The 23,874-nt window shown below is 36.9% G+C and overlaps 2 protein-coding genes across 2 annotated transcripts in view; both read right to left on the bottom strand.

Moving 5' to 3' along the window:
- The window catches only part of glcci1a (glucocorticoid induced 1a), a 35,901-nt gene extending 25,649 nt beyond the window's left edge, over nucleotides 1-10,252 (bottom strand). The window contains exon 1 of the mRNA XM_079590417.1: nucleotides 9,389-10,252. Coding sequence (XP_079446543.1) covers nucleotides 9,389-9,806 — 418 coding nt within the window. The 5' untranslated portion in view covers nucleotides 9,807-10,252. The remainder of the gene's footprint in view (nucleotides 1-9,388) is intronic.
- A 567-nt stretch (nucleotides 10,253-10,819) lies between these two features.
- On the bottom strand, nucleotides 10,820-23,651 carry umad1 (UBAP1-MVB12-associated (UMA) domain containing 1). Its single transcript, XM_079590418.1, has 4 exons — nucleotides 23,369-23,651; nucleotides 22,983-23,113; nucleotides 17,897-17,982; nucleotides 10,820-13,193 (listed from the first exon to the last, which is right to left on the bottom strand). Exons 2-4 carry the CDS (start codon nucleotides 23,059-23,061, stop codon nucleotides 12,915-12,917), a joined length of 444 nt encoding a protein of 147 aa, XP_079446544.1. The 5' UTR covers nucleotides 23,062-23,113; nucleotides 23,369-23,651; the 3' UTR covers nucleotides 10,820-12,914.
- Nucleotides 23,652-23,874: the final 223 nt, after the last annotated feature.

Here is a 23,874-nt window from a genome sequence, read left to right as displayed (position 1 = left end):
TGAAGAGGAAGATGTGATACGCCAGACCCAACAATGCAGAAGAGCTGAAGGCCACTATCAGAGCAACCTGGGCTTTTCACTTGGCCAGCATTTCTAAAAATCCTTTTTTTGTATTGGTCTTAAGTAATATTCTAATTTTCTGAGATACTGAATTTGAGATTTTCATTAGTTTTCAGTTATAATCATCAAAATTAAAATAAATAAACATTTGAAATATATCAGTCTGTGTGTAATGAATGAATATAATATACAAGTTTCATTTTTTGAATGGGAATTACGGTACTGAATTAAATAAACTTTTTCATGATATTCTAATATATTCTAAATATGACCAGCACCTGTATATATATATATATCACCTGTATATCATTATAAATGTTCACATTACAAGAATAAAAAAGTAAAAAGTAAGTAAATGTGTTTTTTTCCTTAGAGTACGAGCGCCATATTCTCACTATATTATACTATAAACCACAAAAGCCTGATAAATCAAATATGATACTCAACAAAAAACACTTGCAAATGCAAACCTTTTAAAAATATAATTCGTCTAAAGTTCCGACTATTAAGTCATGCTTTACAGGGTTAAAATGATGACACAGCACAAAAAAATAACTATCGTGCATACATTTTGTTTTATTATATTTTTATCAATTGTATCTATTAGCCGTGCTGTATGTAAGCTTTGAGCGTGGTAAACGGAGCGGCACTATGTATGAATGCCGTTAGTAAATGCGTGAGAGGTGACATTCAGTAAAATACTGCGCTTGCAAACAGAGAGAGAGTGCGTGGGTGGACGAAACACTGAGACCTTCTGTTGTCATTCACACAATCACATTTTGACAAACATCATCGCAACACCCCGTTTGGCTTCAAGCAGTGAATTAGGTCATATTAGACGAGGGACAGGTGGTTTTGCTTGCTGCACGGTGGGGAAATAAAACAGAGTAATTGCTCCGCTGCAGAATTGCAGCCTGCAGGTTAGGATGTCTTCACATGTTTGGAATTCTTTTATGGCATTAATATGATTTAATTGGAATGGATGATCACTGCTCCTGGCGTTCGTTCTTGATTCAGTTACTGTGGGTAAAGTGGGGTGAGCAAACTTTATTTAGTGGGATATAACGCATTAGTGTGACAGCCAAGGTAAAGGAAGTGCAAGCCAATAACATCATGAACACTGAATATGTGGAAGTTTAAGGCTTTCAGAAGTAAATACAGTCCCTGTTGGGAGTCGATTTGCATTGCAGTAAACACAGGCGCTATTGTACGACATCCATCAGCACAGTCGGAGTGCTGTTGGGCCGAGCGAAGCGTTTCGCGCAAGGAAACAAAAACGAACTGCGAGGCAGGGGGACATGCAAATGTGAACTTTTCCCCTGCAAACGCATCAGTGTTCACCGCTCTTCAACGAACTCAACCGCGCACGTCACATTTTGAATCACAACATCACCACAGTATTCAGACAATCCTCTTTCACTTTTGGACGCCACACATCACATTAAAAAGCTGGGGTCATACATTTAATGGTAGCACTTTACAACAAGAGCTCATTTGTTAACATGAGTTAATGTATTAATAATATGAACTATTCATGAGCAATACATTTGTTACTGTATTTGTTAATCTTTTTTAATGTTAGTTAATAAAAATACAGCTGTTCATTGTTTGTTACTTCACAGTGCATTAACTAATGTTAAAAAATACAACTTTTGATTTTAATAATGTATTAGTAAATGTTGAAATTAATATTAACAAAGATTAATAAATGCTGTAGAAGTGCAGTTCATATTAGTTTATGTTAACTAATGTACTTAACTAATGAAACCTTATAGTAAAGTGTGTTAACCTCTTAAGTGAGTAAGTAATATTTAGGATTCTGCACTATTTCTTGGTGACTAATCAAATTTGTGGCATTGACCATTCAAATTTTTTACAGACAGTCAGATGTTATACTTCCATTGAAGCGTAATGCTCTTTGGATTATCCCAAATCATGCTTGAGAACATGATCATCAGATTTTACACAAACTTGTGGAGTTCGTTCAGCTCAACTGCTGATAACATAATTTGCAATTTAAAAAGTATTTTAAAAAATGTGCATAGTCAAAACTGTGCAATAGAAACATTGCATTTCAAATGTATCGATTTGATTGCAAAATATCACTTTTTTACATTATTATATGATACATATTGTGGGTATTCAGTAACCTCTGAATATGCATAATGTAAGGTCAACAATAAACAGAGGTTTTTGCAATGCTTTTTTGGGTGGATTTGCTATAAAAGCAAAAGAAACCAAATCTGCAATAGTGTTTCCACAACTTTCCAAAGATAGATTGATTACAGCTGTCAGAAGAGAGAAAGATGTCAATTTTGTCACTCCCTTAGCCATAGTATTATAAACAGCAGTATTAATTAGTTTTGTCATTTACTGCCAAGGTAATAACACAAAGCATAGCATTATAAATGTGCATTAAATTTTTTTTTTCATCACAGTCTGTGAAAAGGGTAAATTAAAGCATTGGAACAAATGATGTGTGGTACTGCATATATGCAAAAAACAAGATTAGTCATTAGCAAAACTGGAGTCAATAGTTAATAGCTGTCAAGGTCTATTAATAAAAACAAAACCGAGAATACAAGTTGCAAGTATAAAGAGAAAAACAACTGCAGCTAGGCCTATATCTGTACAACATGGTAGAAATGTGGTTGAAAGCCACTGTAATAGTGTGTGTGCTAAAAGTAGGAACAGTCTTCTCTGATGATGCTGCAAAATTCTCTATGGTGCAAAATCACTTGTATTCCAGAAATAGCCCTTATTTAATAATTAATGCAAATAAGAACTGAAGTCAGGCCAAGAAGCAAGTCAGTCTCCATTTTAATGTTGAAACACCCAAAGCCAGAGATATTTTCATATTGAACTATATATGGCAGATTGAAAAACATAATCAGATATTGATCTACTAGGCCTATCTACAGTATTACCATTAGGCTATATTACTGATCATTGTTTGGTACCTTAACGCTCAAAAATTTAGGCTAAAATAAACACACCAAACCAGCCTGTGTAAAAACATGCATTGGGCGATATTCCTTATAGTAAAATCGTCCTATCATCAACGTGTGAGATCGCTGATACATTAATTTACTCCTTCGTTTAATTATTTACCTACTTTTATTATCGCAAGAAAATGACGTGAACAAAATGTGAATTGTTGTCCATCATTTTGCAAGCCGAGAAGAAGTAGTTGGTGATAGAGAAAAAATGTCACGTCGCAATATTGGAAACATTTCAGTTTCTACACCATGAAGGTGAGTCAGTGTAGCCTGGCTCCGCCCTCCTACGTACTTCCGCTCAATTTTAATTTTCCTTCAGTACTATGTCTGGGATTGTGGTGTATTCTTTGGTTTTCTGAAATCAAAATTTCACCGGTCCAATCAGCGAACAGAGGGAGTGGCTGAGAACGATGACGTTGATGTCGTGTGTTAGTTTGAGTTGTAGTTCAGTAATGGCAGCGGAGAAAGATGGGGGCGATCACTGATCACTACACAGCATTTGCGGCAGATCCGAACCGAGCGCAGCGGCGTATTGTTAATGATTAGACCCAGATTCGACAGTTGACTGAATACATTATCACTGTCCTTAGTGTCAAATATATTTAGAATTTGTAATTGTTCCGTGAATTCTTAAATTCGAAGAACAAAACCTGCAGCTCTCGTTGACAGACATATTACCGGTATTCTAAACACAATCCTCTGATCATTCGGATACGTGTTTACGGCCGGTTCCGGCGCATGACATACGTCACGACCAAACGTTAGCGATTGGTTATGGCAGATCCTGAGTGGCTCTGGGCAGATCCAATAGTTTTAAACTTCAACAGAGTACCCGCCTACAAGGAAGTTAACGCTTGTCAATGGAGAGAGGCCAGACTCTCTGTACAAATGAAATGTACGAGAGTCTGGTAGAACCAGGCTAGAGTCAGTGGATATCACACAAGCAATGTGCAAACTTTGTGTAAGAGATAAGTCGGCGAAGGAGTCCCAAACCCCAATTATTCACTAAAGAAAATGAAATAAAAATAGACAAAGCTTTCTTCATCTGACTCAGAGATGACATATGCTGATAAGATAACGGTATATAATGGTCTTGCGTTATTTTCTTAATATTTCTCTTGTGGCACATACGTTAGTGAAAAAATTAGAAGAGAATTATTTAGTTTTTAACAGTTTGTGTTTGAAATAAAGCTGCTCTTAATTTTCATTGATGACTAATTATTGCAGTGTTCGGACACATTATAATTATAATAATTCTAATTATATAACTAATTGTATAATAGACCTACATGTTTTTAAATCCTTTTCAATGAGGAGTAAGCTCATTTATCTAAGCTTTTATTATCACATAGCATCGGTGTGACTCGCTATGGAATTATGGCGGAGCAAATGAATTGTAATATTAATTAAAAATAAAAGTAGCCTAAAAAAATAATAATCATAATAATAATTTTGGTACATTAATTGGAAATGCCAAAACCTCTTGGTATCGTCGATAGCAGATGCTTTCGACGATATCTCTGGCTTTCTTTGATACAAGATATCAACATCTATCTGCACAACCCGACATTGGTGTTACATTTGTAAACTACTGTGAACAAGTCATGCAGTTCATACAACAATTTCACACCACAACACTCACTATAGAGCAAAACAAAATTGTAAACATCCCTGAATTGCTGTGGGGTTTCTTTTGATTTAATATGTCCTGTCACACTTAAAATAAACAAGAAAACATTGCATTGCATTTTGCTATAAATAATGTTATACATGATTATTAGCCTTTCAGGACATTACAATTACGAGCTAGTTCTTTTTGGTACAGATACATTACAAAGGTCAACATGGGAACTAATAAATAGATAGTATATCCTTCATCTTTTGCTATTTTCATGTACTGTAATCAATTTCAAATAAGTCTATCATATGTTGTTGTAGAGAAGAGAAGTGAGAGAACGTGTGTTTTTTGTGATTATGTCATAATGCTGCTCTCAGGCCTGTTATCACACATCCACCCAGAAGCTGCACTTCAACAGCACTCACATATGAACACAAAGTCACGGCCAAAAATACTGCTGTCTTCGAGAACAAGACAAAAACTTACTAAGAAGTAATGTATTTCTCCGATAAATTAGCCTAACTCCAGTGTTTCCCATTAATTATGTAGATTCTGGCAGCCCGACATAGTCTAATCTGTCCTGCCACATTTCCATAATGAACCAAACATATTTTTAAACTTAATCTAATATCATATAAGGTCTCCAACAATGTGTTTTGTGCCATTGCTTTGGCAAAGTATCTGTTATTCCACATCTAAACAATGTGTAATATAAAGCCTAAAAACAAACATAGTGAATGTATCTACTGGTATGTAGCCTATGCTGTAAAAAAGGGTGAAAATAAAAACATTGCATTAAACCAAAACCAACTGATTGCCTACTATTTTTAAAGCAGAAATTAAAAAGACTAAATGGAAAACTATGAACAAAAACAAAAGCACAAAATGTTGTTAACTTGTACGAGGTATGAAGAACACACACTTACTCGTCTGAACATAATTATATTACATTAATGGACTAATCCAACAATAGTGACTTTACTCTCATAAATATGACTGCTTGTGTTACATGTAGAATTTTAAACTTACACTTAATATCTAAAAATATATTTTAGCAAAATGTGTATTTTAGTCCGAATCATTGTCTGTTTGACGGGCTCGTTCATTTCATGTCGGTGAGGTTTAACAAGACTAACTTGTCAGAATATGCAAAATGGAGGTGCTTGTGGGACTTTTACAGATGAGAATATAACCCTAAAATGTAAGTTATGCGCTGAGGAAAACACTTGTCAGAGGCATTAAAAAGCACATGCATCTGTCAAAGCAGCACGACAGGCCAAAACGCGGTAATAGCTTCCATTTTTGAAGCTCTTATAAATATAAAGCATTCTTATGTTTTGGACAACTTGGATCATGTACCTTTCCCGCAGCTTACTTTGCGTCTTCCGCTATTTTCCATATGCGTTTTGTCCATTCGAAATTTGCAAATGTAAAGCGACGTGACTGGCTTATGGTTTCCGAGCACAGCGCGAAGAAATGATAATCACATTCGTTGTTGATTATCTTCATTATCAATAATAATCTATTTTAGCAATTAGTATTTGCAGCCCTAGTGTGTTGCAATCCGTGTTTAAAGCAAAGCGCACACTTTTCTCACGTGATGAAAACTCAGTTCATCCACTCAGTTGCGAACTACATCTATGCATGTACTGAGAGTTTAACACGCATTTGGGAACAGTTAGGCTAGTTCCAAAAACCAAAAATGAAAATTATCCCACAATTTACTCACCCTCAAGCCATCCTAGGTGTATATGACATTTGTTTTTTCAGCCATACCAATTTAGAGTTATATTAAAAAATATTATTACTTTTATATGGGAGTGAATGGTACCTTCAATTTTGAAGCCCAAAAAGCACATCCATCCATCATAATAAAATTAATCCATATACGACTCCAGGGTGTTCATAAAGGCATTCTGAAGAGAAGCGATGCATTTTAGTAAGAAAAATATCCATATTTATAACTTTATAAACTATAATCACTGGCTTCCGGTAACAGTCATACACCAGTCGAGTTTCACTATTTGTAATTAGAGGCAATTCAATTGTAAACGTGTTTTCACAGAAACTCCAGTTTTTCACTAAAATAAAAGCTAAATAATAATTGATGCATTTAACATTAAAATGTACAAAAATGTCAATGGATGGGGGAAGGGGTCCGTCCCCTATAGTCTCATAAAATCCTGTGGGAAACACTGAACTCAGTCTACACTCGCAGTCCATCATATGAATAGTGCTTAACATGACACTGAATTATGAGAGCTCAGAGAGACAGCATGTCTGAAACAAGAGTTACACTTCTAAAAATATCTGACTTTTCATTTAACTCATGATAAAACGCTCAAGAATTCAAGGCCACAGAATCTTTGATGATTTCTGTAATTACAAGAAACTACTGTAAATTAAAAGCCCATTTCTGTCAGTAGGTAGTTGATATGACATCAGGCAGTGTCAGCAGTGTGACGCGATATACTTCATTACATCTATTTTAACTAAAAAGATTTTGAAATTCTTATTGAACATGCAACTTTAGATCAAGGAATGGGTCCCACTTTTTGACTAGTTGCTTAAAATACTGTGTAATGTCCTGATCTGCAAGAGTGTTTAAGCTTTTAGGGAAATCAATCTGATTATTTGGCTGTATATTAAGCTAGATTATGATACAGTGTTTTAACATTAACAATCACACACGTTTAAATTAAATACACTTTCCTTTAAATATATACAATATTAACTTAAAATCCGGATGCAGAATATTACAAATTAATAATAATATCCATATGATGTCCAACTTTGTGCAGTTATGCACATTACAAATTGCTTACTATAATATATTATATAATAATAATAATAATAATTAAGTTCCTTAATATGTGTAATATTTTTGTTACTTAAAAATATATTTAATAAGCAAATATAGCCTGTGTTTTTTGCACACTGCAGAAAAATACAGTGAGAACTTCAAACTTCAAATGGCAGAAGATATAAGATTTTTTCCAATGCTTGTTCAATGTCTAAACCAAAGGAACTTGAAAGAGAAAGTTGTCTTTCTTGGCTAAAACAAACATTTAAAAAGACTTTAGAGCTCCTTCTAGAGATGGGTCATCCATGAACGATTCGCCCATTGCGTCTGTCACGTGACAAATGAATGAAGGACTTGGAAGGTAGCCTAAAGTAATTGTTTGTTCCTCATAAATGATATTTGGCTGCATTATAATGATTTCCTAATTCGGAATATGATCAAGATTGTGTAGGTGGACGTGTTCAGGGATTTTGTCTGTTGAAAATATAAATGAACAAAATGACTTCAAGAAAGATCCGTTCATTTTGATGAACGAGAGATTCGGTAAAATGATCCGATCCTCCCATTACTAGCTCCTTCCTAAATTTAACATATTTCCATATGATAACAGACAGATAACCTGTCAATCTTTAAGATTCTCCTTACAATATAATAAAAAAAAGGTAGACATTACATTAACATGTATCTCTGATTCAAAGCCTCAGCAGGATTGCCTTACCACAAACACCAACTCATAATCAATGATCAAACTAATGTCAAGGGATTCATGACGATTAATGTCAACACAAATGACTGCATACTTAAACCACAATCTCCATTCATAAACATAAGACTCAGAAAGTATTTTGACTCACTTACTCTCTGAATGTGATATCACTGCAAGCAGAAGTGCCTAAATATGAAGACTGAAAATGCAGTAGGGCCTTACTGGGAATGAATGAACATTTTACATGTTATTTATCCTAAATATACAGGCAACACGTCAAGTCGTTAAATACGGTTTTATGTGCTCAATTTGCAACATTTAGGTTCCATAATAATGTGTTATGAAGCAGAACAGCAGGGTTGAGGTTGTGAGGTTGTGACGAGGCCCCCTGTGTGGCCTACACACACACACACACACCCTCCAATTACCCACGTAATTCTTTCCATCCCTGCCCGATAAACAACAGCGAATTAACTACAACCATGATAAAGACATGCAAGCTCATTCAGGACTGGAGACATAGAAAGAACGCAATATTGGTAGTTATGAGTGTGTTTATGAAGCACCAGATCGCTAGCTTTAGCAGGAGCTGAACCAGCGCGGGCCGTGTCTCAAAAACTAGCGAGCTCACTACTACATAGACGGCTTTTCTGGGCATCACAGGGGGCGTGTACACGGGACGCATTCACACAGAGACAGAATGGAACCGAACGCAAGCGTTTCAAAAAACGTTATGACACAACGGGAAAAACGTTCGTGTTCGGGATATACGCTGACTGTCTAGGCAACTCACTAACGTTAGGTTTTAAAATCACAGCCATGATCATGAACTCATGATGCATAAACACCCTGCTTATGTTCATTAATCATAAGTATATATTAACGCTTTAAACGCATTTGGTTTCGATCTGAAATAAGCAAGCAGATTTAGTTAATAGGGTCAACTGCATTTTAAATAACGTTATGTATTCACTGTAATATATATAACACTCTTATTAAAGCTGTTATATATGTCATGCATATGCGTTTCTGGTTTATAGTGCTATAGTAACAGTTTTATAGAAAGAATGGATGTTGTTTTCATATACAGTAACGTTACATGACAAACACCCTGACCCAATTAAACGACTCCAGCAGCAGCGTATGTTAAGATGCTTAAATGAATGGCAGTAAATGAAGCAGGATTTGGGCCTGTTGTTTACCTCTAAGGACAGGTGAATGAGGGCAGCGCTCGGGTGAGCTCCTGTGGTCCGGAGGAGAGCGCCTCTGCCGCGGGATCAGCCGACCGTCCAGCGAGCCGTTTCCTGCCGGACTGGCGAGCGTCGGGCTGTCGGAACTGGAGCTGCTGTGCTGGGCTGCTGCGGTCGGTTCGGTGTTGCTTCCGACTGAGATGGAGGAGGAGGAGGAGAAGGAGGACGCGGGAGGGCGGGTCGGGCTGTGCTGCTGATTTCCACGCAGGAGCTGGTAGGGCACCGTGGCGCGAATGGGCTGCAACCGGCTCGTGTTGCCGGTGGAGGATGATGATGATGATGCTGCTGAGGAAGAGGAGGAGGAGGTGTTGATGGGGGACCCGTCATTGCCGCGCTTGACCCGAGCCGAGTGCACAGGTGATGCTGACATGACTGAACCTAACTATGTGGTAGTTTTACAAAAAAAAAAAAACGCTATTATATTCCTTCCCAAGCCTTCATTAACTAAACTCACGTCATTAATTAAACTTCTTATTAAACGTCTTTCAACAGTTAAAAAAGCAGAAGCTTATTTTAATGTTGGTGTAATGCGCAGCCTCAGCTTGTCGGTTAGTGTGCTGAAATTGTAGCAATGTAACTTAGCTTCCCTGAACGAAGTTTTTCTCCTTTAGTCATGCAGATGATTGGATGACGCTAACTTGTCCTTAAAATGTGTCAGGGGTTCATCTTAGTCTGGAAACCTAAAAAAAGTTGACGCTGAAGAAATGTTATCCCGACTGTCGTGTGTCTCTGCACCCCTCTTTGCCTTGTGTTACTCCAATGACAGGCACTTCAGCGGCACAGTCACCAAGAAGTGTGGGCGGGAGCGTCCGGCGCTCTTACGACCTCTGATTGGTGCATTGCAAGATCAAAATAAAATATGATTGGTTTGGCGAAAATGATGGACTCAGAAGGAGCCAATGGACTATTGTGATTAAGAACGTTTGGGATACTGTCTTGCTATTGGTTGAGACTGTAAACTGACAGACTAATCTAATGGTACAAAGTACAAACATGAATACTAGATAACACAGATGGTGTAACGGACTTAACGGGTAGCAATGTAAAGAGCATTAGAAGACATACGAGAGACCGGGGCTCTAAATGTCATATATTCAATTTATTAATTACAATTTTAGCTCGAAGGTTGAGCAATATTCTCAGGATAAGTTTTACCCAATAAATGTCAAATTGGGGCAAGTTGACACATTTTATATGTCATTTATTAAATTTGTTCATTTAAAGGTAATTTATTCAATTCAGTAATTTAAAAGGTTTTGGACAAAACAGTGATGTGACTTTTGTTAACATTTAAATGTTTTGCCTTTTCTGATTATATATATATATGTGCTAAATAATATTTGCAAAATATGTACATACAAAACAAATGGCAACAAAACAATGTAATCAAATACGATTTTAATTAAACATCGTCATTACATTCTGCTCATGCTCATAATTTAGCATAAACATCATGTGGGATCAGAATCAATGAGCAATTCTGTTCCAGATATGAATCAATAAGGAATCCATAGTTAAGGTGACATTAAAGTGACAGAGTAGTTTACAAACATTTTAAACAGCAAAGACAGCACAATGCAAACTTTGATAACTTCAGTACAGTGTTTTGAATATGACTGGTCAGTGAATGAGAAATTAGGAGGAACCTTAGATGAAAAACTGCATCTGACTAATCAAAACAAAGACCAATAAAATGTATGTATATATATATATATATATATAATAAACAAAAGTGAGATTTGATGTGATATCAAGCAAATAAACTATCAAGTAAAGTACAGAGGATGTAAAGGAGACACAGCTAAACCTGAGTGCATTGTGTACATAGCAGCACGCACTATAAAACCCCTTCATTAAATGAAATTCAGATGAAAGAGGGAAAAAAACAGAACAACAACCATGTGGCCTGTTCAAACAGAACAGTAAATCCTATTAAAATCCATGTTCATGTTTTTGCAATCAAACAATGTTCAGAATACATATCTACCTCCCAAAATGTAGCATTATCTAAGCAGAACTTAAAATCTTCATGCATTAAAACCAAACAACAACAGTAGACGTATGCAATGTTCACACCAAAAAAAAAAAAAGAAGAAGATATATTTAAGCATACATTTACAAACAAAGAGATCTAATATTGGCCTATTTATGAGCACTGCAATGTCCGTCTCTCAATTTTAAGTGCAATTCTTTCACTTAAGGTGACGTGTGTAATTTTTGTGTTGTAAAAATACTTCATATCCCAACTTAAGTTATTATGCAGACACAACTACAAGTAAGCAAACTTTTAATTATAAAGACAAAATACTCCAAGGCACTCACGTGGTGAAAGTAAAGAGCCAAAACGAGTAGTTCTAGACTTTTATTTGAAGGTTTCTAATGATTAAGCCTAGTTAATTTAAGGGTTTTTACTTTTACCATGTGAGTACCTTGGAGTATTTCATCTTTATAGTTTGATCCAATGAGCACCAGTGGCTACGTAAAGACTACCGTGTAACACTCTCTGTTTTTGTTGTTTTATAAGCTTTATTCTATACCTATTCCCCTGAAAAGTGTAAACGCTATCAAAACATTGTTTGCATCCCGAACAGCCCGGCACAGCAACACTGACTCAACCAATGGCGTCAGTTAACGGCGGGACTGTCTGTCTGGTTGACCAGTAGCAGACAGAGGAGTGTTTTTGCTACAGCTTTAAGGTTTACAGGTAATCACTGTACAGTCACAGCAAATATAGTGGACTAGCCAAAAGGCCATTATGATTGTCATTTTTCATATTTATATATATTTTCTAAAAATAATTTATCTTTGAATTAAATACTTATATCTGTTATCCAATTATTTATTTTAGATATGTTTAAAGAACTGCATTGCTGAGTGACAGGTTACTATAAAATCCTTCTTTCTATGTATCATGACTGGTGAACGATCTGCAAGCAAACTTCTTGAAACCGGTTCCATAAATTACAGTAAGTCTTTGCAGAACTAAGAAAAAACTGAGGAAGGCCAATGCAGACTGCGATGTCTGAAACATCAAACAACTGAATGCAACTACTGAGAAACAGTTTCGAAACAATTTCAGCATATCGTCTTATGCTACAGGACCCCACAGAGTCAAAATGCTAAATTGCACAGAATTTACACCCGTATAAATTTAAACAAACTACATTTGAAAAATGTAAAGCCATAGGTCATCTTATAAATACTCATCTACTGTTCTTAAATGAGGCGGTAACACTCATCTCGCACAATCAAGTGTAAGATCCTGAGAGACTGTAAACCATCTTGATGCGAACTTCACTAACTTATTTAAACTAAATGGACAATATGTTCGTTTGAGCCCTATAGTCAGTGACCGATTTTTGTCAGCTAACTGGAACTAGATCTTCATTTATTTAAGAGGCAAGCGGTTAAGGAGAATCTCGACAACCAAAGGCTAATAGTTCATCACGTGTTAGTGATATGACTGATGGGCTGAGAGTCACGGCTCACAAAGCACAGAGTTCTCCAAGGAGAAGTCATAACGAAAGTTGGCTAGTTTGTCATTTATGTCGTGAGGCAAGGTGATATCTGATACAAAGGGCAGGCCTGCCTGCATGGCAAGGATGTGTGGTGCTAAAGTGAATGGTATATCGCCTAGAAGTTCAGGGAGAGCAGGGGTGGCGTCTACACCGTGCGTTTCTGAGGACATCTTAGCAGATGTGGGCTGAGAGGAAGGCTGAGCAGTCTCTGCAAATCCTCTGTTCCCGGCGCTGGATGGCTGAACAAAAAGAAAGAAAATCCACAGTGAAAACTGATCTGTTGAAGAGCAGTACTGTTATTATGTTCACCACAGCATGTGTGACTCAACTATATAGTACCATTTACCAAACTGTGAGCTGTGCCACTGTGAGCAGGTGTTTAGCTCTTTAAATCCTCATCAATGCTGAATAAGTTTATTCGTTATCATCACCATCAAGGTCAGGTATTATATGTCAGATATCAGTTCCTTTAGCATTTGTTATTAGTAAGACTGACGGCAATGAGTCAAAAAAATTTGCCTCTCATAATCCCCCCCCCCCAAAAGAGAAAGCCTGCAACCACATAGCTGAGAAATCTGGTCTCACATGAGGTGGATGAGGATTCATTACAGCCCTGAAACACGATGAAGGAAGTCACATGTTGTACCACAACTAGAGCTGAACTTCACAGTCTGACACAACTAATGATAAACAGATGTGCAACACAGATGTAAAACTGTTTGTATATAGAAGTGAATTATTTTCATCAAGACAATAAACAATTCTACTACACTACTGTGTAAAAGTTTTGGGCCTGTGCGATTTTTCATTTTATGAAAGAAATTAAAACTGTTATTCAGCAAGGACACATTAAATGAATCAAAACAAGTGCCAGTAAACACTTTTATATTGTTACACAAGATATCAATTTCTAAATGCTAGTCTTTTGAACTTTCTATTCATCAAAGAATCCAAAAAAAAAAAAAATGATGCTGAAAATTCAACTTTGCCATAATAAGACTACATTTGAAAATATATTCAAATACCGGTAGATAACAGATATTTTATATTTTACTGTATTTTTGATCAAATAAATGCAGCCTTGGTGAGCATAAATGACTTCTTTCAAAAACATCAGAAAAATAATATAGACCCAAAACCTTTGTATGGCAAAGAAAATTCAGAAATATATAATAGTTTGGGTGTAGTGGTGTATTATAACATTATTCGCTCTAATACACCAGTAAGAGACACTGTCAATCCTGTGCATTATCAATTAAGGTCAAATGTGAAACTAAATGTGAAACAATATGTTAATTTGTCAGTGATTAAATGAACAAAGCTCTCTTAGGCTGCAGGTGCAAGCTGTTTGTAAATGAGGAGATGTTCTCAAACAGTTTACCTGGATAAATAAAGGTTAAAAGGCTGAAGGTGGTTTCTTACTTTTCCTGTTTGTCTTATATGAGTGCCAAACACATGTCAGACAGAGAATGATGATCTATTAATGTCAGTTCTTTACTGTAACATGAGACTGGAACAAAACAGTGAGGGAGAAGCAAAAACACTGAACAACTAACTGAACTAAATAAGGTGGAAATCTTCACTTCCATACGAATGAAAGTGGATGGTGATCGAAAGCTGTCCAGCCCCAACAAACACTAAAAAGCACAATAAAAGCAGTCCATATGATTCGCACTAAAATCCAAGTCTCCTAAAACCACAGCTCTGCGAGAAACAGACTACAATTAGTTTCACTCAAAATTGAATCTTCTCTTTGGAAATATTGGTCTCTATTCATACTCATTGTAAGAAAAAGAGTAGCTTGGATATTCTTTCAATGAAAAAGAAAAAAGAAAAATCATACCAGTTTTGATAGACAAGGTAAGTAACTGATTAGAATTCTCAGCTTGTCTCAGCTAATCATCTGAATCAGGTTTCTGAATAGCAGCTTTGTGTAGCTCATAACACACGGCTTGTGGTCCGACTGAGTCGCAGAACTGCTAATTCAACTCTCTGGTCATTTCTGAGGATGTGCTTCCGTGGCATTTAACAGCTTTCCTATGAAGTGTCATTCTGTTCCTGTCAATGTTTCGCATGTAGTGTCAATTAATTTCCCCCTAAAAGTCTGCATCAAGCGTGAAAAGCATTCCCTATTGTGGCGTATATCCGAGTGAAAAAAGAATGTAGGGCTGGTCCTTTTGGATTTTGTCCATCGGGAACTGATTGGATCCTTGTTAATTGCTGCGATCTCATGGTAGCAACAGGTTGCTGGAGAAGAGGGATTATTTTCCCAGTGCACACGTCATCCGAGATGAGATGAAGAGGGTTCATGTTTTTATTAAAGATTTTTAAAAAATGATGATGTGCAGTTGTGCACAGATAAATCATTTAAAACAAACACTGATCCATTCCATAAAAAAATAAGAATTTTCTATTTTGATTTCATTGTGACTAAGTTCACCCAAAAAAAAAAAAAAATTCTGTCAACAATTATTACAAACTCTCATGTCATTCCAAACACAATTTAACAAGACTTTCGTTCATCTGCGGTGCACAAATGAAGACATTATGAATGAAATCTGAGAATCTAGAGTCCATTCACCCAAAACTCGGACGGTTCAAATTATTAATTAAAGAGCTTATAAAAGTAATCCATATTTAATTGATCAGCGAACTTTCACAGAGCACTCAAATACAATAAACGGAAGCTCAAGTCTACTTTCTTGACGCATGAGAACACACCTCTGTTCTCTTAAATTTCATTCAAAATATCTTCATTTCAGTCTTATGGGATTGTAACGATATGAGAGTGAGTAAATAATGACAGAATTTTCATCTCTGGGTGAACTAAACCTTTAAAGCAGGGGTCCTGGAGGGCCACTGTCCCGCAGAGTTTGCCTGGAAGTTTCTAGCATGCCTAGTAAGACCTTGATTATCAGGTTCAGGTGTGTTTAATTGGGGTTGGGGAAGAACTAAACTCTACTTTAAATCATTGTGCTGTTTTTGTGATCATGTGACCTCTTTGGAACTTATGCAAATAATTCTTTGGAAACTCACGGCTGATGTTTTTCCCATTATTTTGTCCACGTGACTCTAAAACGCACTTATCCTGTCCAAAAGTCAACTCCAATAACTGACTCTAGGCTTTGGGATTTTGTGAAAGCCTCTCATATTCATTGAGAAAGAGTGAGACTGAGCGTCTTTCATTAGCCACATGTCTCCAGGTGGCGCTGGAACAGATTGCTGAATGGCAGCGGCACATGTTGGCGCTGTTCAGTCCTGCCACCTGGCACCTGTCACACACCCGCTCGGCCAGCGCAGCTCAAGGGGCTCTTTCTCTCTTCAGTGCTGTTGCGCGCCCAGCACACAGCATATGGAAAATCACGCCGGCCCACTAACACAGACGACTCTATGAGTGATCCTTAAGATTCAATTAGGATCATACTGAAAACGTAGCATACTCTGTGTTTACTGATACTCAGCTCTAAGCAAAGAATGTTTTGATGTTTCATCATCCGCCAGGTCTAAACTCGTAAGTTTTATTGCTTAAAAAAAAAAAAGTAACAGCACACCTTTCCTCGACAAGCATGTACATCGAGTCTTTATACAGCTGTTTTCCAAATAATCACATTTATTGAAATTTTGCCAGCAAAGAAGTCCAATGTGTATCGATCGAAGTGACACAGAAGTCACTTTAAAAATGAGCAGCTTTCTGTTGTTTAACTAAATTAAACCTGTTGCAAATCGTTCTGTGGAAATTCCAGGATTCCTAATGAAATGACTCAATTTTGTCCATGTAAATAACGATAAATGTGACTGCACCTTGAATGTTGTCTATATGATTCTGACTTGTGCGCTAAATTTACAGTCTTCTGCTATGTGATAAATTTGAGTCCATTCTTCTCATAAATCTAACTGTACGTTCACACTGCCGGCGGCGAGAGCGTCAAATTGGCCGGAAGCCATTCATTTTCAATGAGAGCCGGCGGCGAGCTCTGGCGAGGGCGGCGCGGCGCGTCTTGGACGGCGAGAAGAGTTGAAATTTGTCAACTTTATGATAATAAGCTATGACGCGGTTCGGCGGCAACCAATCGGAATGTAGAAGTCCTCCGCCTGAGAGGATACCAGAGAACACAATCCTGTAAACTTTGGTTCCGACCACATTAGTTCCTAAGCAAAATGGAGGAAAAGTTAATTATTTCTGTTGCGGGTTTCCCGTTATTGTACGACGTGTCCCTGTTTACATACAGGGACATTAATAAAAAGAACGACGAATGGAAAAAGGTGTCTGAAATTGTTGGTGTTTTGTTACTTTCACATTTAAAATATTTTAATAGGTTAACTTATACCCTACGTTTGGCCAGTATACACAAAATATGATACTGATTTATGTTCAGTTCTTATTTGCTTTGCGGCTCCTTTAAATAAAGTTTTTAAAAAATCACGTCAGAGCGCCAGAGAGTCCCCGAATCTCACGGCGTCGATGGCAGGGCGGTGTGAACGTACAGTAAGTTGTTAAATCACTGATAATCTTGCCCTCCAGTGACCTCTTAACCAGTGAACCTCTGGGACTGGACCAATGAGTCAGTGAGTAGTTAAATCTTTTGAGCCTATACTTTCAATGGACCCGCTGATCCAGTTCATATCAGTTTTTAACACACTTACAACAGCAATTTGTAACTGTTTTGTTTTGGAAAATTGGTGGGTTATTCAAATTGATTTCTACATGTTTGTATTATCTACTTACGGCCTACTAATGGTTAGGTTCAGGGGTGGACCTTCATGCTTTTCCATACGAATCACATCGTACAAATTCATACAAAGTTTCAGTCTCACATTAACAGCTCACTGGATGGGAAGATAATAAGTGAATGATGACTTACATTTTGTTTGAAGTTTGTTGCCATACCATCATTAAGTATTTGTAATTATGGATTACTCTACTAAGTGAAACAAAACACACCTTAGATGGTTGTACTATTACATTTGTCGCAGGATGCTCAATGTTCATGGATTGAATCTTCCGTCGCTGGTCCTCGACAGTTTCACCTGAAAGGCAAAGAATAAAAACAATGAATACTTTTAAAATCAATCAGAGAAGAAAGGCATATCATTTCCCAATGCCAGTCATAGACGGTTTACGGCAACGGCTTGATTTTCAAAAATAATAATAACTTTTCCCTCCACGGCCAGGATAATAATGTGGATTAACTACATTTAACAAGGTAGATTACTTTCTTAGATTACTATCGTAGAAATATTATATTACAAAGCATTCCTTCTACGTACTTACAGCCACAATCAACGGTGTTACTTAAGAGTAACCTGCAACACCTTGAAACCATAACTAGACCGAATGCTGTGTATCATAAAATGGCATTCTCCATGCAAGACCCGTTCGCATCATTACATCTTTTTACTGTCTGAAGTTGCAGATGGTGTAATTCCTGCTTGAAAATGAAACCCAGCCTTTTCCTGTTGCTCCTGAAAATCACACAGCTGAATGTCTTGGTGATCGTCTGCTCACCTCTGGGGCCTTCACACACACCACAGCTCCTCCCTGTGTTATTAACACCTTCACAACACCTCCACAAATAACTCCCTCTGAGATGGTGTCCATTGTTTATGTTCAGGGAAAAGGCTTGTATGACTTGCGTTTAAAGGGGCGTTCACACTGACAGCAATATAATCACCAGAGGTCACCAGGTCTGGGTGTTAGTTTGCAAGTCACTGTTCCTCCTGGACTGCAGTTTCCAACTGCATTATGATGTGGGTCACATTCTCTGCTTTCATTTTTTTTTTGCATGGGCAATGCTCTCTGTTCCTCATGTAGTCTCAAACTGCCATCTCCAAATGACAATTAATTATTTGCTGCAAAACACTGTAAGAGTGAATTTCTTATAAGACCTTCCCAATACCAACGATGAGTATTGCACCGAAATATATATATTTTTTAACCAAAACCACAATTCAAGTTTCATTTCCCTAATGTTTTAGCTGAAAATCAAAACTGAAAGTAAAGTTTTGTAAATTGAACTCTGGTTTGATTGATGTTATGGTGTTCTGAACATTCTGTTGTGTTCTCAGATAATAAATTATGATGTAGAAAAGGTTTTCCACAGTGAGCTGATTCTTGATATTTCAGCCAGAGACATTTTACATATTGCAACCTGACGCTGAAGACTGAAAGAGTCAAAACATAAATTGTCTATCACTGTATTAAAATAGAGTTTGAGAGCATTGTGACAGTCTGCTTTCCTTTTGTTCTTTTTTTTAAATGGTAAATGGACTGCATTTATATAGCGCTTTCACAGACCCAATGGCCACCAAAGCGCTTTACAATATTGCCTCACATTCACCCATTCACTCACTCATTCATACACCGACGGCGGTGTCAGCCATGCAAGGCGATCCAGCTCGTCGGGAGCAGCTGGGGTTAGGTGTCTTGCTCAAGGACACCTCGACACTTGGTCAGGTGGAACCGGGGATTGAACCACCAACCTTTCAGTTTGTAGACAATCTACATGAACCACTGAGCCACTGTCACCACTGTCTTTAAGGCCTTCTTGTGTGTTTTTGGTCATGCACCTGCTCTAAAGTTTTTTCTTGTTTTTTTTCAATGCTTGAAACAGCATTGTTTCAATAAATTATTTTGTCCGAAACCGAAAAAGTGCATATTTTTGGTTGGCAAAATTTTGGTGCGTCACTAACAGACCTGATCGGACAAAATGGCTCTTTATGTTGGCCAAATTTGGCATATGTTAAACACATGCTCTTCTGGAATGTATAAAGTCCCAAATCAATTTTATTCAGCTTTAAAAGCTAGGAAAAACTAAATTTAGCACAAGGACACATTTAGTGTGAAAGAGCACAATTATTTCATTCATTCATTCACTGGAAGCCTTTACATTACACAAGCATCTACATTTTTTTTAAATAAAATAAATAAAAATTAAGAAAAGTAGAAAACTATTGGCTGGATAACTTCAACTGTAATATGCTACAAGTCAGTCGCTTACAGCAGTGAATCAATATTAACACGCCACACCAATAGCACAAATAGCACTCACACCACAACTGTAACAATAACAACGATCTCGTTGGAATCACTTTCAGATCTATTTTTTTTCAGGCTGGTCACCAATAAAAACATTGACAGCCAATCAAATCCATTTGACTTTAAAGCGTGTGTTCTGGGTGTAGCGTTCTCAGGTGCTTAGAATAAACAGAATGTTATTGTCTCTTGGTGTGGATTGTGGAGGCCAAGATGTTTATCGCATTTGTTCTTGCTGTGAATGAGCATTTAATATTATATTAAATAATTCAGTGGGAAACAATTACAAAACTCAACATTTTGCTTGTACTGTCCTTGTTCCAAAAATCAAGGCGACAGACGGATATAGGTTTACGTTTCACGCAGCCACCGCACTACTAGCCATTAATTTTAAACGAAGGAGACGTAGGCATGTTATCCAAGCATTAATGGCAAGGAAAACCCCTTATACTGAGAGCGGCCACATATGAGGTGTTTCTGGGAGGTTATAGTACGCGTAATTCTTTTGTCTTTTATGAGTTTAATAAAGAACTTGTCTTTTGTCCAAACATACCGCGCCATCTTTAAAGAATGATGTGACTTTTACGGACGCCAGGTGACCTGTAAATGCATATATATATATATATATATATATATATATATATATATATATATATATATATATATATATATATATATATATATATATATATGTTTCCATTGCAGTTTTGCAAAATATTCCTTTTTCGAATTGCCTGAAAAACCACCTCATACGAACACAAAAACGTTTTTTTTTTTTTGCAATATATGGGAGTTTTTGCGAAATTTTGCAGCCAAAGCGGATTTGAAACAATCTGAATTGTATAAAGCACTATATAAATAAAGGCAAGTTGGAACATAAACTGATCCTTTGCTAAGCTCCTACTATTTGCCATTTTACAAATCATATATGGCCTCGTTTGCACTTAAGTCAAAGCAAGGAATTTCTTTCCCCAAGAGAAGTGGATCTGTGGCACAGATAAATAATGCAATGTAAAGTAAGCCTATATCGTGTCCCTTATGTGCTGTAGCATGTTACCGCAGCCGCAGCCGCATACGCAAGTTCCTTGAGTCTGTTCTAGTGTGCTGGAGGTGAACCGAATGAGAGGCTGCTCACTGCAGAGCCAATGAATGGAGCATGACGTACAGATCCCCTTCCATGTAATCTGGGCGTAATGAGTGGAGCTAGAAGGTCCAACCACACCCTAACCCTACCCATAACTATATCCCTTCATCCATTAGCTCCTCCCATGACATCCAGAGAGGGGGAGCTGGACGTCATTTGGCTCTGCAGTGAGCACTACTTCATAACCGCTCACACTCAGCAGGAGTTATGTGCAGTGCTACATATATCAATGACATGATAGACTGACTGTCAATTGCGATTCCATTCATACAGGAAAAATTATCCGAAATTTCAGGTAGTCAATTTGCAATGTGAACAGAACTGTATTTAGCGCTCCAAACCAAATCGACAAGTGTGCCCTGCTGCTGTGTGAAGGTAGCGGTCATGTGTTTGTCCCGTCAGCCTGGAGAACCCCTTTGGTCTAGTTCCAGGTTGAGCCAGAGCACTTTAATGTAGTCCAGGAATCATGCTTGAGTTGAGTTAATCTACAGTTCTACCGTAAAGTACTAAGACTGGGTCACATGAAGCAAGCTGCACTCTGGACTGGTTTAATTTCATAATGTTACATCACGTAACGTTTGGGTTCCAGTTGCCAAGCACACTCCTTAAACCCATATGCTAACGAAGAGTGAATAAAACAGGTTTCAAAAATCAAAATAGACATTGGGTAATGCACTTTGTTTCAAATTTAACCTAAAATGCTGCTGAGACAGTCCTGCTGAAGATTATGACTCAGAAATCAATAGAACAATAATAGATTTATAATCAGTTTGTAATAAACAGAGACTTTGCATTAAACATTATAATAATTTATACATCCCAGAACCAAATACGGTCAATACGAAATCAAAAACTGAGCCTATTTACTTTTATTTTTCTGTAGGCCATGCGGCCTTGCCAATAGTGCACATTGTATAATTTAATGCCAGTTAACATTATTTTCAAAAGAGTTAAGCGACAGGCTTCATATAAATGTTAACTTCAAATAGCATCAAAGCATCACTCTCCTATAGTGAAATTATCTGTTTATTTCCAAAACATTCTCACAGCATGGTTAGCCTAAAATTGGAGAACAAGCATAGTTTGCCAAACATCCATCTTATCTATCCTCAAATATTCAGCAGTAATGTTGTTCCATTCCCTGGTTACCAATGTTTCCTCAAACTACATGAGCATGTGGTGTGAGCTATTCAAATCTGGCTCAAGCCCTCAGTAAACATATCCTGCTTTTTATGAAGCAAGGGATCTCTCTTTCCCTTTGACCTACATTCCCTCTAATATAGTCAAATGTAGGCTGGGAGGCATAAAAACATAAAACCTTATTACTGCAACTAGCACAACAAAAGGTAGGCTATGTAATATCATTGTATAAACTGTCAAGGTTGTGGCATTTAACCAACACTGACCCATAGGCCATCTGTATCCACTCCACATACAGGAAATGGGGGTCCACACAGAGGTACAGAGAACCCCAAATACATGTCCTGATTGATTGCTACTTCATATTAAGGAAAGAGACGTCCATGAGACTAGATAAAATTGTATTAACTCTAACTATTACTATTAATGAACTACATTCACACTGAATGTGTGAGGATTGAACTATACTGCCCTCTTGTGGTGGATAGGAATTAACCAAACAATGTTTGGATTTATAGTTTACTATTAACATTATTAATTTGGATGGATGGTCACACGAAAAGGCAGATAGATAGATAAACAGACAGAAAGATAGATAGACCGATATGCCTAGATAGATAGGTTTCACTTTCTTATTCCACTAAAAAAAAAAAAATAATAATCTAGACAATGGGGAAGGTGCTTCTAAAATAAAATGATCAAATTGCTTACCAATGATGACAAATCCATCAGTTTCTCTCTCAGAAGATTTTTTGGCTCCGTCATTCTTGAATCCGAAAAACTTGAACATCTTGTAAGTCTGTGTTGAAAATCAGTCACTCCTCAACACACGTGATGATATGCTGATATGAAGCAGATTTCGAAATCAATCGAGTGTAACAAGTGTAATTTTCTTTTTCTGTATGCATCAAAATCAATGTGATCTATATAAAGTCATAACATGAAGTCAATGAAAACTGTGCTGTTGCTTTGTTTTTTTCCTAGATAGCTTAAGAAACAAGCAAGTTAGCACACGTTGCTATATAACATTTCTGCTGAAATACAGTGAACAATAAAAATAACAATATTTTTGAGATTTGAGTGAAATAATGTCTTACTTAAAATCATAGGAGTATAATATTTCAGTTTTGTTGTGGTAAAAGCGAGATACTCGACTGAAGTTTTGTTTACGAGTCGAGTCCTTCCCACGTCATGTCCATCTGCTTTTTCACTCCGTGTGAAAACCAAAAGAAGCTTTTGCCTTTCACTCTTACAATGCCTTTCCAATAAACATAAAAAAAAAAATCCGACAGTACTTCAAACTCACGTAGTAAAGCATCAACAATATATCTGTAAATATTTACTTGCATGTCCCCTACTAACAACTGTGATTATACGCGTATGATGTACATGTGCTAATGAACCCCCCCCCCCCCCTTTTTTTTTTTTTCTTCTTGTTTTTCCTCAAACTGTTACACTGTATTTTGATATGTAAATTATTATTGTCATGTTTATTGAGGTAATTTGACCGGCAATAAATAAATAATAATAATCGGAAATTATTCGGATTTACCACAACTAGGAACTATAGTTAACAGGCCATTTGTTTCGAGCGTTTTTCTCT

Source organism: Phoxinus phoxinus (assembly GCF_949152265.1).
Source record: "Phoxinus phoxinus genome assembly, chromosome: 19".
Taxonomy (NCBI): Eukaryota; Metazoa; Chordata; class Actinopteri; order Cypriniformes; family Leuciscidae; genus Phoxinus; species Phoxinus phoxinus.
This window is presented reverse-complemented; position numbering and strand designations above follow the sequence as displayed.